This window comes from Mustela putorius, unplaced genomic scaffold, assembly GCF_011764305.1.
Source record: "Mustela putorius furo isolate JIRA1106 unplaced genomic scaffold, ASM1176430v1.1 tig00003867_pilon_pilon_pilon, whole genome shotgun sequence".
In the NCBI taxonomy this organism is placed as follows: domain Eukaryota; kingdom Metazoa; phylum Chordata; class Mammalia; order Carnivora; family Mustelidae; genus Mustela; species Mustela putorius.
In genome coordinates this window covers 22,638,718-22,657,733 of record NW_025422019.1, presented here as the reverse complement: position 1 = coordinate 22,657,733, position 19,016 = coordinate 22,638,718, and the positions used below count along the sequence as shown (strand labels likewise).

The 19,016-nt window shown below is 33.3% G+C and overlaps 1 protein-coding gene across 1 annotated transcript in view; it reads left to right on the top strand.

Moving 5' to 3' along the window:
* The window catches only part of LRP1B (LDL receptor related protein 1B), a 1,620,129-nt gene that overhangs the window by 816,498 nt on the left and 784,615 nt on the right, over positions 1-19,016 (top strand). The window contains exon 15 of the mRNA XM_045066491.1: positions 9,925-10,047. Within this exon, the coding sequence (XP_044922426.1) occupies positions 9,925-10,047 (123 nt within the window). The remainder of the gene's footprint in view (positions 1-9,924; positions 10,048-19,016) is intronic.

The following is a 19,016-nucleotide window of genomic DNA, read 5'->3' as shown; positions in this document are numbered from 1 at the left end:
TGATATTTAAAGTAAAAAATTTTAAAAAATCCATTTAATGTTTTAAAGTTTAAGTATTGTGAGCAGTGAGAAAAAGTTTTCATAGGAAGGAAGTATTATGTGAAAATATTTTGAAATAAGTCATACTATGAGAAGAGTATTATAAAAAGTTTGTTAGTATATTGATCTGATTAGTTTCATGTACATTTAAGGAACATTTAAATATTTTAGATATTATGAAAGGGAAATAATCTACATATGATATCCATGTCTTATTAAAATCAGATATTATCATATATTTTACTACATGAGTTATTAATATTTATTAGATCATTTACAAATTGCTTGACTCAAAATTTAGGTATTAAACATAGAAACAGCTTAGTAAATAATGTGGTAGACTTTTGTTATGAATCTAAATTGTCACAGTTCCTTTTATTTATGGAGATATTCTTATGAAAATTTAATGAGCATACATTTAAATAAATTTTGTTTGAAAAAATAATATCCTGAGTTTTTCAATGCATATATTGTCAATAGAAAGTTATCCAGTAGTAAAAGACTTTTTTTAAGGTACTTCAACTAAATTAGAGATTTTAAAAGCAAATTTTCTCATTGAAGTGCTTGTATTTTTTTTCCTACTGTATTAAAATTGCCTCATTGGGATACAAATACAATTTTATAAAATAATGGAAGTATATAGAATGAGAAATTTCAATAAATAATGAAAGAGAAAATCCTCAAAAAAGAATAAAAGTGAAATTATTTGAAGTGGAATAAGCTATATTTCTGGACAAGTAATGAAAGATAGTGACAATTGTCTAGATAGATAATATGGTAATGTTTTCTATGACATTCATATCCATCCTGCTCCTTACCTCCTCCCATCCCCAACCATTATTGAGAGTTTACCCTGAACTGGAGGCAAGACCCTGAAAAGGAACAACTCTTCTCATTTCCTGTAGGGCCTTCATTTCCCAATTGTTGTTCCCTTTAATTTCACAATCATTGATTTCCTGGATTTTATTACAGTAATCAGTATACAATCCCATTTCCCATTTCCATTTTCTGTAGAAGGTGTTAATCTTTTTTTTTTTTAAAGATTTTATTTATTTATTTGACAGAACACAAGTAAGCAGAGAGGCAGGCAGAGAGAGAGGAGGAAGCAGGCTCCCTGCTGAGCAGAGATTCTGATGCGGGGCTCGATCCCAGGACCCTGAGATCATGACCTGATCTGAAGGCAGAGGCCTTAACCCACTGAGCCACCCAGGTGCCCCTAGAAGATGTTAATCTTGAATGTCATCGCTGAACTCCTTTGAGCCAAATTCCATGATGTTTTCAGATTCTTCATTTCTTCAAACTTGTAGTTGCTTTAGATGAATTAAATGCAGCATATGAGATAAAAAAGACTTGACTTATTATAAAAAATTCTTGGGCTCAAATCCAGGTTTCAGCACTTTTTCTTCTGAAACTGTAGGTATATCATAAAAGATCAAACAGAGATAATAAATGCTTTCTTCATAAAATTCCTATAAGGATTAAATCACTATTCGATTATGATTACTTAGAAAATGTGTGGGAGACACACAATTACCTACCACACATTTTATATTAGTTTTCCTCTAACATTTCTCTATAAGGAGGCATTTTGTTAAAGTCTCCTTTCATATAAAAATGTTAAGTAAATATTCAAAGGAACGGTGTATCACAATCTTATACAATGGGGCTCATGCCTCTGATAGGACTATGTGGAACGTTCTCTTGTATTTCATGAGAAAATATGCCTGGTGTTCTAGACATCTCTATTGACATATAATTGTTCAATTCTATCTCTGGAATGGACAATGCTTTTTTAAAGTGCTTTTTTTTTTTTTTTTTTTTTTTTTTTTTTTTTTAATTTTTTATTTTTTATAAAACATATATTTTTATCCCCAGGGGTACAGGTCTGTGAATCGCCAGGTTTACACACTTCACAGCACTCACCAAATCACATACCCTCCCCAATGTCCATAATCCCACCCCCTTCTCCCAAACCCCCTCCCCCCGGCAACCCTCAGTTTGTTGTGAGATTAAGAGTCACTTATGGTTTGTCTTTTTAAAGTGCTTTTTAAAAAAATTTCAATTGAAGGGATATTAAAATCAATGCTTAACCGTAATTACTAAACTCTTTATACAAATTTTATTGTAGAAACCATTATATTCTGTCTTACTGAAAGAACGTGTTTGGGCAAAATGATTGATTATTTTTCATAGACTTAGCTAAAAAAATCAATTAGTTTGAGTTTTCTATCCAGTCTTCTTATAGTTAAGGAATGAGTAGTACTTAAGTGGATCTTTTGAGTAGGTAATAGAGTATGGAGAGGATGTCTGGCCAACATAATTTTCATTGAGTCAATAGACATTGAAATTGGATAACCTACATAGGATTTAAATTTTTAATATTTTTTACCAAATTAATCAGAATAGGTAGATTATAAAGCAAACTGCACTCAAATGTTCAAATGCAGATGTAGTATTTTACCATATTATAAATTTCTCTCATGAGAAAGAGAATGCTATTTCTCTTTGCATCTTGTGAACACCAGATACCAATAAATATTTAGAAACACATAATCTGTGATACTTAATCTTTGGTTACATACCATCTTCTTAGACTGTTTTTCCAAGAATAAAATAGTTGCAATTGTATAGAATACAGGTATAGATTATTTCTTCATGGAATCGATAAACTAGTCTTATATAGCCTTGTATTTTCTCTCTCTGAGAGACTATGGTATATGATTATGTAACTTATATGAACTTATTTGTATTTATACATGTATCTGTAAAAAAATACATATAGTGTGTGTATACACACATGTATGTAGTAGATGCTAGATAATATCACACACAGATACGCACATGCCCCACCCCATAGGAATACCATGAAAAATATCCAGGAAGGTTATTAATGTAACACTCATATTCATATTAATGTAACTTCTAAACTTTTAGACTTACTGTCAGAAAATTAGCTAATTTGATATCTCCAGATTAGAAGAGGCTTTTATCAAATTATTTGTTAATATAGCAGCCAGTTTCAGGAAGGTAGATAAATAACATACTAAACAGAAAGCTGCCCTTAGGAATGAGTTCCTAAGTAATGCACAAACATTTTTTCTCATATGCTACTGTTGTTTCTTCTGATTTAATTGATAAACTTTTCTCCTTTTTTATTCACATTAGATATCTAGAAGAATTCTTAAAATCCTCTCCTGCAATTTCTCAGAAAAATTACAGCAATTGCATAAAATTAACATAATTTTACCTGCGTATTCTCTAGGTTCAAAACCACACTTTTATTTTTCTTACGTGTTTTAGAGAATGAAATTATCAAAACTAAGTGCATTAGTTAATAGTTAATAGTTAATAAATCATCAAACTAAGTGCATTAATGAATAGTCTCCTATACAGAATTAAAAATAATCGATTAGCTTCTATGCCAAATATATGAATTTTATTTTATTTTATTTTATTTTTTTAAAGATTTTATTTATCTATTTGACATACAGAGATCACAAGTAGGCAGAGAGGCATGCAGAGAGAGAAAGGGAAGCAGGCTCCCGGCTGAGCAGAGAGCCTGATGCGGGACTCGATCTCAGAACCCCGAGATCACAACCTGAGCCGAAGGCAGCGGCTTAACCCACTGAGCCATCCAGGGCCAGTATATGAATTTTATTAACTAATAATTAACTATAATTCTAACTACCAGGAAATGAGCTAAATATTCTTATTTGAATCTCATAAAAGATGTTTAAGGTAGATATTATTGATTTCTATTATGCATCTGAAAAACCCAAGAATCAGGCAGATGTAGCCATTTGACCTCAGGAAACAATGAGTAAGGGATAAACTGGGATTTAGATTCAGGTTTTTCTGACTCTACAGTGTTTTTATGTTACCAATTTATGTGGCCAAATTTAAGAAAATTATGTAAAACTACTATACTTTTAGATAGGAGGAAAAGAGTATGTCTTTTCTGTAGTCATTATAGTTTTGTCACTGATAAATTATTATTCAAAACTTTTTTTAAAAAGCTCTTGACTACCTTATAGAAGCCAGGATTCAGAGATCTTATATTACAATGCACTGGTATAACAAACACAGTAATTTTTATTTTAATTTTTATTTGATATATGACTTGTTTATTAAACACATTATTGTGTTTAATACTAACATTTACATTTAGTGATAAGGTCATCATCACAAAATTTGTTTTTCTTTCCAAATTTTCCATTTTGGAAATAATCACCATCAAAAAATAACCCCAAAGTTTAATTAGGTTCTTAACAGAATTAAGGAGTTCTAACACACACACACACACACACACACACACACACACACACCACAAAGTAGCTTCAAAGCAAGGCAAATGTAAACAAAATTTTCAATGAGTATATAATCCTCCAAGAGAAAAAAGACACATTTTATCCTTTCCTTGGATTCATTGACATCATTCAAAGTTTATTCTTCTGAAATTATTCTATCCATTTCAAGTTCATCTCTGTGTATGGTGTAAGAGAATGGTTGAGTTTCATTCTTCTACATATAGCTGTCCAATTTTCCCAGCACCATTTATTGAAGAGACTGTCATTTTTCCACTGGATATTTTTTCCTGCTTTGTCAAAGATTAGTTGGCCATAGAGTTGTGGGTTCATATCTGGAGTCTCTACTCTGTTCCACTGCTCTATGTGTCTGTTTTTGTGCCAGTACCATGCTGTCTTGGTGATCACAGCTTTGTAGTAAAGCTTGAAATCAGGCAACATGATGCCCCCAGTTTTGTTTTTCTTTTTCAACATTTCCTTAGCGATTTAGAGTCCCTTTTGGTTTCATAAAAATTTTAGGATTGTTTGTTCCAGCTCTTTGAAAAATGCCACTGGAATTTTGATTGGGATGACATTGAAAGTATAGATTGCTCTGGGCAGTATAGACATTTCAACAATGTTTCCAATCCTTGAGATGGAAATCTTTTGTGTGTGTGTGTGTGTGTGTGTGTGTGTGTGTGTCTTCGATTTCTTTCCTGAGTGTTCTGTAGTTCCTCGAGTACAGATCCTTTACTTCTTTGGTTAGGTTTATTCCCAGGTGTCTTATGGCTCTTGGTGCTATAGTAAATGGAACCAATTCTCTAATTTCCTTTTCTGTATTTTCATTGTTAGTGTATAAGAAAGCAACTGATTTCTGTACATTGATTTTGTATCCTGCAACATTACTGAATTGCTGTATGAGTTCTAGTAGTTTGAGGGTGGAGTCTTTTGGGTTTTCCATATAAAGTATCATGTCATCTGCAAAGAGAGAGAATTTGACTTCTTTGTCGATTTGAATAAATTTTATTTCTTTTTGTTGTCTGATTGCTGTTTCTAGGACGTCTAGTATTGTGCTGAACAAGAGTAGTGAGAGTGGACATTCTTGTCATGTTCCTGATCTCAAAGGGAAGGCTGTCAGGTTTTCCCCATTGAGAATTATATTCGCTGTGGGTTTTTTCATAGACAGATTTTATGAAGTTAAGGAATGGTCCCTCTATCCCTATACTTTGAGTCGTTTTAATCAGGAACAGACGCTGTATCTTGTCAAATGTTTTTTCTGCATCAATTGAGAGGACCATGTGGTTCTCTCTTCTCTTATTGATTTGTTCTATCACATTGATTGATTTGTGATTGTGGACCCACCCTTGCATCCCTGGGATGAATCCTACTTAGTCATGATGGATAATCTTTTTAATGTTCTGAATTATTCTAGATAAAATCAGGATCTGGATTCAAAATCCCATTCTACTAGTTTTATCAAACTTTTAGAATGAATGTAAAGTCCAATTTCTCTTCTAAACTATAAGTCAAACTGTCTTTCCATCAAGTAGGATAAAGAAAATCTCCATTGGTTTATTTGTTTCATATTAGGTGCAGAGACTTTTAACTTCACATGATAAAACTCTGAGAAGTGAAGAGTCCAGAAAGCATGTAGAAAAAAGGATTTATTCCTTTCACTATTCTGAAGAAGATTTAGATAACATGAAACAGTGGGATTCCTTTGTGGTGGTGATTTATACATTCTGTCATTTGCTATAAATGAAAGATACTTTATTAACAAAAGTTAAATTACTAAGGTCTATAAACAGTGATATTTTACCTTATTATTTTATTTGAGTATAGTTGACACATTATGTTACCTTAGTTTCAGGCATATAACTTAGTGATTTGAAAAATTTATACATTATACTAATGTTCACCACAAGTATAGCTGCCATCTGTCCCATTACATTGCTATTAAAATATCATTGACTGTATTTTTTATGCCCTGCTTCTTATTCCTGTGACTACTCATTCCATAACTGGGGGCCAGTATCTCCCTCTCCCCTTCACCCATTTTGCCCATTCACCCACCCACTTCCTTCTGGAAACCATCAGATCTCTGTATCTATATTTCTAATTCTGCTTTTTGTTTATTTATTTTTTAAAGATTCCATTTCTAAGTAGAATCATATTGTATTTGTCTTTCTCAGTCTGACTTATTTCACATAGCATAATACCCTCTAAGTCCTTTCATGTTGTCTCCAGAGACAAGATTTCACCCTTTTTTTGTGGTTGTATAATATAATATTTGTGTGTGTGTGTACACCACATTTTCCTTATCCATTTGTCTGTTGATGGACACTTAGGTTGCTTTCACATATTGGCTATTGTAAATAATTCTGTAATAAATATATGGGGCATGTATCTTTTTGAGTTAGTAAGCACTGATATTTTAATATAAGCTTATAAAATGTTTTCATATATCATTTGTGTCTTTATTACTGTTCTTTGACTATTATAATACACCTTTAAATAATCTATCTTGAAATGCAAAGTATGTAGACGGAATACATGTAAATGAGAAAACCCCCTTTGTCTTCTTAAAACAGACTTATATGTATCAATATACTTACACCTTGTATCTACACACCCAAATGATTGTTTCTGTCATATTGCTAATTAAAATTCATTCATTCATTCATCAACTAATGTTTACCAAACACACCCTTCTGTGCCAGATTCTATAAGGGGAAGAATAATTCCACTTCTCTTACTGGAGGAAAAAAGACAAAGATTTTTGCCCAGACAGACCACTATTTTGAACTTAATTTTATGAGCTACTCCTCATTTGTTTTCGTTGAATATTTGATTCTTTTTTTTTTTTAAAGATTGTATTTATTTGACAGAGAGAAACACATCGAGAGAGGGAACACAAATATGGGGAGTGGGAGAGGGAGAAGCAGGCTTCCCGACGAGCAGGGAGCCCTATGTGGGGCTGGATCCCAGGACTCTGGGATCATGACCTGAGCTGAAGGCAGATGCTTAACCATTGAGCCACCCAGGTGCCCCCTATTTGAGTCTTTTAAAACTATTTTCTTCCACAGTAATTTAATCTAGGATTTCATTATGTTGTTTCCTCTTTTATTTTTTCCATCCTTTATTGATTTAATTTTATTTTGTCATATATAAAGAAGAGTAAGAGCCATGAATTTTAGATTGAGAAAAAAATCCGTTTCTAATTATTTATAAATAATGAGGATAATACATAATAATCCTTATTCTAAATCTCTATTTTAATAAGGATTATTAATTTCTAGGCATTATAAAAGTTATTTAAACCATATCTCACTAGTAGTCCTATCTGCAAATGAGATTAAACTTACCTTAGAAGTTTATTATAAGAATAGAATTAATTTAAATGTATATGTATAAATAAATAAATTAATAATAAAGTGTCCCTGGCATTGATGATTATTCATTGATATTTATGTATACAATTTTTAATGCTGTTTGTAGTCACTAAATCATATTTTCAAGAGAATATTTTTACATTAAATGCAACCTACTAGAAACTCAATAAATACTGCCACATAAGCCTATCTAAAATATGTTGGAGTAATAAATTCAAAAAATATTTTCAGATACTGCTAAAAAATAAAGATCTAGGCAATTCCTATGAAAGATATGGAATTTCCACATTAATTTTGATTTTGGATTTCTATCAGGGCAGGATAATTACCAATTCCTCTTTTTTAAATTTATAGTTCACAGAAAGGAAATATATTTAAAAGTTTGAGTAATGATAATTTGTTTCTAAATACTTAAATTTCATATTCAATGAGAATGGCAAGCATGACTCATGCTATTAAAAAAGAATGATATTTAGCATATATTTTTAATATGAAAGTGTGTCATGATATATTGCTTTCAGTACTTCCTTATTTTTTACTGTTTTATATTCTCCATATAATTTTCAAAATACTTTGTTTAAGTCGAATTTTCAAGAATCTGAATGTTACTAAAATAATGAATATACAATTTAATCCTATACACGATATGAGTAGCATATTCAGAACACCTACCTATCCTATGAAGGATACTTTTTTCTATAGTTATGGAATAAATATGGCTATCCCTGGAAACTACCTAAAAAATCTTTATATTCCTTTTGGAATTTCCAAACTCAAAGGATAATGAAGCCTAGTTCAATTTTTTTCCTATGAGGAAAGAATTTCCTATAATAGGAAAAATTTTTTCCTCTAAGGAAAAAATTTGAACTAGGCTTCATTATCCTTTGAGTTTGGAAATTGATACTAAATCTTGAATTATTAGCTTCCTTAGTTTTCAAGTATATTTTTGTTTCTCATAAATGCAGCAAATTTAATTTACTTCTCAGAATAATAGAAGGAAATGATTATATGCTTGACGTTGTTTCTTCTGATCTGTGGACACACAAGATAATCAATGGGAATGAGTTAAGTATTTATTGCATATAACAACATTTTGATAGTTTTTGTTTTTTTTTTTAACTCATTTCTTAATACTCTCTACATAGCCCATCCAACCCCAGAGGCCTACAGTACAATAACCCCATCTGTCACTTTCGTCACATTTTTGACACTTGTGCTTTAACTGCCAGTACTACTTAAATTACTATATTATGTTGTTAGATGCTTCCAAGTAATTAAAAACTATTTTTAATGTTTGAGTCAGATCTTTCTGATACAATCAAAATGTTATTTATTGATACCTTGAAAAATGCAACAGTGTAAAATGGTCTGGACATTTACTCTGTTAATGGAATTGCTAGTGTTACAGAGTTCTTTGTAATATTAATATTCTGCTGGTATACATCTAAGTAAATATACTTTCTTCCTGATGATTACCTACATCTCAAACCTTTTCAAAATTTTATGTCTGTTTTATCTTAGTTTCCAAGGGTGTCTCACAAATGTTCATGGATAATACTTTTGTGAATCTACCCTCCTTTATTGATGTCTGTTGCGTACTCTGCTGGTTAAGTCTACTGGGATGGTCCACTGGGACAACATCGCTACTCTAATGCATTGTACATTCTACTGGTACTAGCAAGGCTGTTCATTTTGAAGGTTTTTCAGAAAGCTTGTGTTCCTTAGCATCATTAATGCACTGACATGTCAATGTATTCCTTGTGCAAGAGGGAAGAATATTCTGCCCCTTTCCTTTTGTACTCATTTGTTTTCTCTTCGCTTGGTATCTAAAGTCTAAATGTTAGTGATCTACTTGAGAAAAGAATCAGATTTGAATACACTAGGTATAATCTGCTATCCTGGAGAGACATCATCATGTCCTATAACCTTCCTCTCTCCCAGTGCTTATCTGCACACATACCTCTATCTTTTTTAACCAACATGCAAATTCCTTTTATTTCCCAGCGCATAGTATATTTTAAATGTTTCAGGGTTTTTTTTAGGGTTCAGTAGGTATCTTGACTACATTAATGAATACGCAATAAACATATGCATATATATGTGTACATTTTTATGTCTACATATGTCTCCTAGAAAGAATGTGAACTTGAACTGGCTAACTATGGATAGAATCAGAGTTCTCTGACATACAGGCTTCCCTTCTCTTACAGGTGACAATATGTGCCGAGGAAATAACGGGGGCTGTAGTACACTGTGCTTGGCTATTCCAGGAGGCCGAGTCTGTGCCTGTGCTGATAATCAACTTTTAGATGAAAACGGGACAACTTGCACATGTAAGTTTTGTTTGTCACATTCATTGATTATACATGTATTTTGGAAGAAAAAAGCAGATGAAATCAAAAGAATTAAAATCAATCTTGGAAAGAGAATTGCAGGTAATCACTTAGGTATAATTCTCTTTATATTACAAATAATTAACTGAATTAATTTCTATGAAAAACAGTTGAATAATGGTGAAATTTTCCAGAGCATTTGTGACTGCTGCATAATAGTTTAATAATAAAAATATAACTAAAATAGTTTAGTAATAAAACATACATATAGAAAATAACATATATATTTATATATGATATATACAGTTTATATCTATCATTTATATATTTTATACATATAATCTTACATTTATAAAATATATATAGAGAAATATTTATTAATCATATATATGTGTGTTCACATATATGTGTGTGCATGTATGTGTGTATGTATATACACACATATATATATATACATATATATATGTGGATATATACACATATATATACATATGTATACATATATATACATATATACACATATATACACATATATACACATATATATACATATATATACATACACACATATATATACATACACATATGTATATATATATACACACATATTTATAAAATATGAAGAAAGAAAATATTTCATAAAATTGTTAAGGACCTTCACCGTTAGGACAAGCTCAGTCTTCTATTTTTGTTGGTGGAGAGAAAAAAAAAAAGAGGCAAAAAAGAGATTTAGGGAAATTCTAAGCTTTATCAAAATACTGAATTAATTGAATTGACTGACCTGGATTAAAGGCACTTTAATAACTTTTACTGACCTTCTTCAATTTACTGCATCTTGTCATTCCAATGTGACCCTTTTGAAATTTGTTCTTTTTATCTATAACAAGTCCCTTAACCATACTGATAGGAGCAATGCTATATAAATATAGAGTAATATAAAAATGTTTCTAGAATGATTTGATTTTGATTCTTTAGAGAAATAGAACTAATAGGATGTAAATATAGAGAAAGAGGTTTGTTATGAGGAATTGGCTCATGCAGTTACGGAAGCTGACGACTCCCAGAATCTGCAGTCAGCAGGCTGGAAACTGAGGAATACCAATGGTATAGCTCCGGTCTGAATGCTTGTAGACTGAAGACCCAAGAAGAACCCCTTTCAGTTAGAGTATAAAGGCAGGAAAAAAAAAATAAGTCCAAGTTCAAGGCAGTCAGACAGCAAGAATTTCTTGTATGTGCAGGAAAATAGGCCTTTTCGTTCAGTTCAAACTGTTTTAGGGTAAGGTCCACTTACCTGCTTAATTTAGTCTACAGATTCCAATGTTAATCTCATCCAATTAACTCTCACAGACACACCCAGAGTGATATTTGACCAAACATCTGCACACTCTAAAACCTATCTATTCAAGCTGACATGTAAAGTTAACCATCATTTTTCATCATTATTATTGAATAATACATAAATAACACACAAATGCATTTTTCCATCAATTATAAGGATTTTTTGGGGGGACGCAGAAGGAGAAATAAGTATAATAAAGAAGATTTCACCTTAACTGAAATGTTTTATTTCTTCTGAAGAAAAAACAATATGAATAAGGAATTTTTACAAATGATTTAATACGTAGTAACATTTAAGAAATATACAGAAAATATTTAAATGAAAAAATACACCCAAATGCCACTATTCAGTAAGAAACAACTAAAATATTTTCATGTTGTTCCTTATAATTATATATCCCTGGAAGTTATTATTTTTTACTACTACTACTACTAATAGATAAAATTTATTGAATTCTTATATAGGACTTTAAATTTTTATAGTTCTCATTAGCTCTTACAATAATCATATATGGGAGATACTATTATTACCTCACTTTAATATTCAGAATGTAGACTTGGGGTTAATAACTTTTCATAATTCACATAATTAGCATGTAGGATCTTTGGAATTTAGACCCCATATCATTTTATTTTGGAGACAGAATTCTTAGTTATATTGCAGTTTTACACATTCTGGATTACACAACAGTATCCTTTACTTAGAGGTTAATTTTTTCTTAATAGGAGCATAGGCATCTTATCATGTGACTACATATTCTTTTTACACATGATTTTTAAATCATTTACCTTCATTTTTCAAGTGGCCGGTTAGCTCAGTTGGTTAGAGCGTGGTGCTGATACCTTCATTTTTCTACTTGATGTTTGGTGTTATTTTTGATGGATTGTTATAGACTATTTGTGTGTTTCTTTACTGTTTATGATCCCTTCAGTATTTTACAATATACTCCATAGTTAGTTTGTTACATTTTCTTTTTTAAGCACTTAGAACAATACCACCAGTTTTAAATTTTATTATTATTATTTTGAATTTTAACCATTTGAGATGAAGACTGATTTTCTTTATACTATTCTCTTCATCTTCCTCAATTTCATTCATATTATAATTTAGGATTTCTGACAAGGAATAGTGTTTCAAATCATCATCAATAAGTCTTTTTTTTAAATTTTTTAAAATTTTTTTATTTTTTATAAACATATATTTTTATCCCCAGGGGTACAGGTCTGTGAATCGCCAGGTTTACACACTTCACAGCACTCACCAAAGCACATACCCTCCCCAATGTCCATAACCCCACCCCCCTTCTCCCAACCCCCCTCCCCCCAGCAAACCTCAGTTTGTTTTGTGAGATTAAGAGCCACTTATGGTTTGTCTCCCTCCCAACCCCATCTTGTTTCATTTATTCTTCTCCTACCCACTTAAGCCCCCATGTTACATCACCACTTCCTCATATCAGGGAGATCATATGATAGTTGTCTTTCTCCGCTTGACTTATTTCACTAAGCATGATATCAATAAGTCTTTTTATAAAATGTTTTGACATGTATAGCTAGTTTAATGATCAATTTTATACTTTCTTTTAGACCTGATTCAGTGCCTCACTGATTGTATTGCTTCATTGGTTGTATTCAAACTTTAGTTCCTCGTTCAATTATTAATTTTCCACAATGTTTAGGGTAGATAAAGTATTTCTTGAAGTTGCTTCTCCAAGATGAGCACAAAGACTAAATACCTTGGAGTTCCTGTATTTTCTAAATAGGTTTCCTTTACATTTATATGTGATTGACAATTCTGGATATTAGTTCTTGGCTAAGTTTTCTTCAAAATTCTAGAAATAATATTTAATTTATTCTGGGATAATATACTTGAGAGTAGAAATATGAATTTTACTTCTCTGGGCAAATTTTTTTCATTGTTAGTAGGAATTTTATGTTGTCTTTTAGGATAATTCCTATAGAATGTAATTGAATAAAGTATACTTTCTTTGAGTCATAAGGTGGTTTCCGTTCTTTGTTCTGTAGTATTATTTTTTAATTCCTATTTTGTTGTTTAGGGAAAATATCTATCAAAACCTATAGTTTGTTAATAGGAAGGGATTAAGCATTACTTTGAATGATGTAATTCTGGTTGTCTGCTAGGGTAAATATTATCTTGGTTATTGAGAGAAAAAAAGTGTATTTCTTAATTCAATATTTAGTATCTACCACAGATTCATCTGAAGGTATTTTTCTGATAAAAATCAGATTTTTTGCTATCCCAGATAAATAATTTTGACACTTTGAACAGGTGAAATATGTGTGTGTACATGCGTGCATGCACACACAAACACACACACACACACAGAGTAACCTCATGGACCTCCACCAAGTGTTATCCTGCCTTTGCTTTATCTCCAGAATTCCTCTCAAGGATGGAAGGTAACAGTGCCAGTATATCCTTTGTTAATAGGCACAGACCTTACATTGGATGCTGCAGGAGCAAAGGGTCTCTCTTTTTACCTAAAGATAGATAGGCTTATTCAATTTTTAATGGTATAAGTTAGAAAAGTTTCTGGCTGAATGTTTGAATCTTGTCTTATTGGTCTTGCAATAGTCAAAATTCCCTTAAGATAATGTCAGTCAAATGATCAAGAGACTGTGTTTTCAAATATCTTGTGAGTTTTTATCCTTCATCTTAGTTTTCATAGTGGGAAGTTAGAGGGAGAGTGTATATATTAGGTTTATCTAGATGGCTTTTTTAAGCTTGAAATGTTCTAATTAGTTCCTTAATTTTAATTGTGTGAATCATAATTATCTGGATCATTGGCATCCAAATCATCTTTTCTATTTCCTTTATTCTATGCCCCATTAAAAATTTATAGATTTCTTATGAGTTTGCATATCTATATATCTATATCGATATTGATAGAGAAAAGATACTGACCACTGGATATCTCTATGTAAATAAAAATTGGGTGACTTTGGCTTTTAAGGAAATACTGTATACAATATTGGTCATATAGTTGTGATAGGAAATTTGTTATCATGACATCACATGATAAAAAGAAATTTTTCGGTGCTAAGTGCAGGAGGAGTCAAGATGGTGGAGAAGTAGCAGGCTGAGACTACTTCAGCTAGCAGTAGATCAGCTAGATAGCTTATCTAAAGATTGCAAACACCTGCAAATCCATCAGCAGATCAAAGAGAAGAAGAACAGCAATTCTAGAAACAGAAAAACAACCACTTTCTGAAAGGTAGGACTGGTGGAGAAGTGAATCCAAAGCAACAGGAAGATAGACCCCAGGGGGAGGGGCCGGATCCCGGCAAGCGGCGGAGCAACTGAGCACAAAATCGGGACTTTTAAAAGTCTGTTCCAATGAGGGACATCGCTCCAGAGGCTAAAACGGGGCGAAGCCCAGGCGGGGTCAGCGTGGCCTCAGGTCCCGCAGGGTCACAGAAGGATCGGGGGTGTCTGAGTGTTGCAGAGCTTGCGGGTATTGGAACAGGGGAAAACCTGCTACAGAGACAGACCTGACAGTAAGCTCGCAGCTCGGGGTTACCTTGAACCGGTTGCAGGCTCGGTGAGCTCGGAGCGCGGCCGGAGGTCAAGCAGACGGGAGTTACTGGGGGCTGTTCTCTCAGGGCACACTGAGGAGTGGGGCCCTGGACGGATCCTCTGGGCCGGAGACCAGGAGGCCACCATTTGTATTCCCATCCTCCAGAACTCTACGGAAAGCGCCCAGGGAACAAAAGCTCCTGAAAGCAAACCCGAGCGGATTACTCAGCCCGGCCTCTGGTAAGGGCGGTGCAATTCCGCCTGGGGCAAAGACACTTGAGAATCACTATACCAGGCCCCTCCCCCAGAAGATCAACAAGAAATCCAGCCAAGACCAAGATCACCTACCAAGGAGTGCGGTTTCAATACCAAGGAGAGCAGCAGAATTCCAGAGGAGGAGAAAGCAAAGCACAGAACTCATGGCTTTCTCCCTGTGATTTTTTAGTTTTGCAGTTAAAGTAATTTTTTTCTTTTTCATTTTTTTCTCTTCTTTTGCTAATTTTTTTAAACTTTTACCCTTTTCCTTTTTAAGGTTTTTTAACTAGTTTATTTAATATATATATTTTTTCTTTTTTTTTTTTACTTTTCTTTATTCACTTTCTTTTTTTATTCTTTTTTTTCCTTTCTTTCTTTTTAAACCTCTTTTTATCCCCTTTCTCCCCCCTCACAATTTGGGATCTCTTCTGATTTCGTTAAAGCATATTTTCCTGGGGTTGTTGCCACCCTTTTAGTATTTTACTTGCTCCTTCATATACTCTTATCTGGACAAAATGACAAGATGGAAAAATTCAACGCAAAAAAAAGAACAAGAGGCAATATTGAAGGTGAGGGACCTAATCAATACAGACATTGGTAATATGTCAGATCTAGAGTTCAGAATGACAATTCTCAAGGTTCTAGCTGGGCTCGAAAAAGTCATGGAAGATATTAGAGAAACCCTCTCGAGAGATATAAAAGCCCTTTCTGGAGAAATAAAAGAACTAAAATCTAACCAAGTTGAAATAAAGAAAGCTATTAATGAGGTGCAATCCAAAATGGAGGCTCTCACTGCTAGGATAAATGAGGCAGAAGAAAGAATTAGTGATATAGAAGACCAAATGACAGAGAATAAAGAAGCTGAGCAAAAGAGGGACAAACAGCTACTGGACCACGAGGGGAGAATTTGAGAGATAAGTGACAAAATATGATGAAACAACATTAGAATAATTGGGATTCCAGAAGAGGAAGAAAGAGAGAGGGGAGTAGAAGGTATACTGGAGAGAATTATTGGGGAGAATTCCCCCAATATGGCAAAGGGAATGAGCATCAAAATTCAGGAGGTTCAGAGAACGCCCCTCAAAATCAATAAGAATAGGCCTACACCCCATCACCTAATAGTAAAATTTACAAGTCTCAGTGACAAAGAGAAAATCCTGAAAGCAGCCCGGGAAAAGAAGTCTGTAACATACAATGGTAAAAATATTATATTGGAAGCTGACTTATCCATAGAGACCTGGCAGACCAGAAAGAGCTGGCATGATATTTTCAGAGCACTAAACAAGAAAAACATGCAGCCAAGAATACTATATCCAGCTAGGCTATCATTGAAAATAGAAAGAGAGATTAAAAGCTTCCAGGACAAACAAAAACTGAAAGAATTTGCAAACACCAAACCAGCTCTACAGGAAATATTGAAAGGGTTACTCTAAGCAAAGAGAGAGCCTACAAGTGGTAGATCAGAAAGGAACAGAGACAATATACAGTAACAGTCACCTTACAGGCAATACAATGACACTAAACTCATATCTCTCAATAGTTACCCTGAATGTTAATGGGCTAAATGCCCAAATCAAAAGACACAGGGTATCAGAATGGATAAAAAAACAAAACGCATCTATATGTTGCCTCCAAGAAACCCATTTTAAGACTGAAGACACCTCCAGATTTAAAGTGAGGGGGTGGAAAAGAATTTACCATGCTAATGGACATCAGAAGAAAGCAGGAATGGCAATCCTTATATCAGATCAATTAGATTTTAAGCCAAAGACTAATATAAGTGATGAGGAAGGACACTATATCATGCTCAAAAGGTCTGCCCAACAAGAAGATCTAACAATTTTAAGTATCTCTGCCCCCAATGTGGGAGCAGCCAACTATATAAACCAATTAATAACAAAATCAAAGAAACACATCAACAATAATACAATAATAATAGAGGACTTTAACACTCCCCTCACTGAAATGGACAGATCATCCAAGCAAAAGATCAACAAGGAAATAAAGGCCTTAAACAACACACTGGACCAGAAGGACATCACAGATATATTCAGAACATTTCATCCAAAGCAACAGAATACACATTCTTCTCTAGTGCACAGGGAACATTCTCCAGAATAGATCACATCCTCGGTCCTAAATCAGAACTCAACCGGTATCAAAAGATTGGGATCATTCCCTGCATATTTTCAGACCACAATGCTCTGAATCTAGAACTCAACAACAAGAGGAAGTTTGGAAAGAACTCAAATACATGGAGACTAAACGGTATCCTTCTAAAGAATGAATGGGTCAACCGAGAAATTAAAGAAGAATTGAAAAAAATCATGGAAACAAATGATAATGAATATATAACAGTTCAAAATCTGTAGGACACAACAAAGGCAGTCCTGAGAGGAAAATATATAGCGTTACAAGCCTTTCTCAAGAAACAAAAAAGGTCTCAGGTACATAATCTAATCCTACACCTAAAGGAGCTGGAGAAAAAACAAGAAACCTTAAGCCCAGAAGGAGAAGAGAAATCATAAAGATCAGAGCAGAAATTAATGATTAGAAACCAAAAAAAAAACAATAGAACAAATCAATGAAACTAGGATCTGGAAAGAATTAATAAAATTGATAAACCCCTGGCCAGACTTATCAAAAAGAAAAGAGAAAGGAACCAAATAATAAAATCATGAATGAAAGAGGAGAGATCACAACTAACACCAAAGAAATACAAACGATTATAAGAACATACTATGAGCAACTTTACGCCAACAAATTTGACAATCTGGAAGAAATGGATGCATTCCTAGAAGCATATAAACTACCACAACTGAACCAGGAAGAAATAGAAAGCCTGAACAGACCCATAACCAGTAAGGAGATTGAAACAGTCATTAAAAATCTCCAAACAAACAAAAGCCCAGGGCCAGACGGCTTCCCGGGGGAATTCTACCAAACATTTAAAGAAGAACTAATTCCTATTCTCCTGAAACTGTTCCAAAAAATAGAAATGGAAGGAAAACTTCCAAACTCATTTTATGAGGCCAGCATCACCTTGATCCCAAAACCAGACAAGGATCCCATCAAAAAATAGAGCTATAGACCAATATCCGTGATGAACACAGATGTGAAAATTCTCACCAAAATACTAGCCAATAGGATTCAAAAGTACATTAAAAGGATTATTCACCACGACCAAGTGGGATTTATTCCAGGGATGCATGGTTGGTTCAACATCCACAAATCAGTCAATGTGATACAACACATCAATAAAAGAAAGAACAAGAACCATAGGATACTCTCAATAGATGCTGAAAAAGCATTTGACAAAGTACAGCATCCCTTCCTGATCAAAACTCTTCAAAGTGTAGGGATAGGGGGCACATACCTCAATATCATCAAAGCCATCTATGAAAAACCCACCGCAAATATCATTCTCAATGGAGAAGAACTGAAAGCTTTTCCACTAAGGTCAGGAACACGGCAGGGATGTCCATTATCACCACTGCTATTCAACATAGTACTAGAAGTCCTAGCCTCAGCAATCAGACAACAAAAGGAAATTAAAGGCACCCAAATCGGCAAAGAAGAAGTCAAATTTTCACTCTTTGCAGATGATGTGATACTATATGTGGAAAACCCAAAAGACTCCACTCAAAACTGCTAGAACTTGTACAGGAATTCAGTAAAGTGTCAGGATATAAAATCAATGCACAGAAATCAGTTGCATTTCTCTACACCAACAACAAGACAGAAGAAAGAGAAATTAAGGAGTCAATCCCATTTACAATTGCACCCAAAACCATAAGATACCTAAGAATAAACCTAACCAAAGAGGCACAGAATCTATACT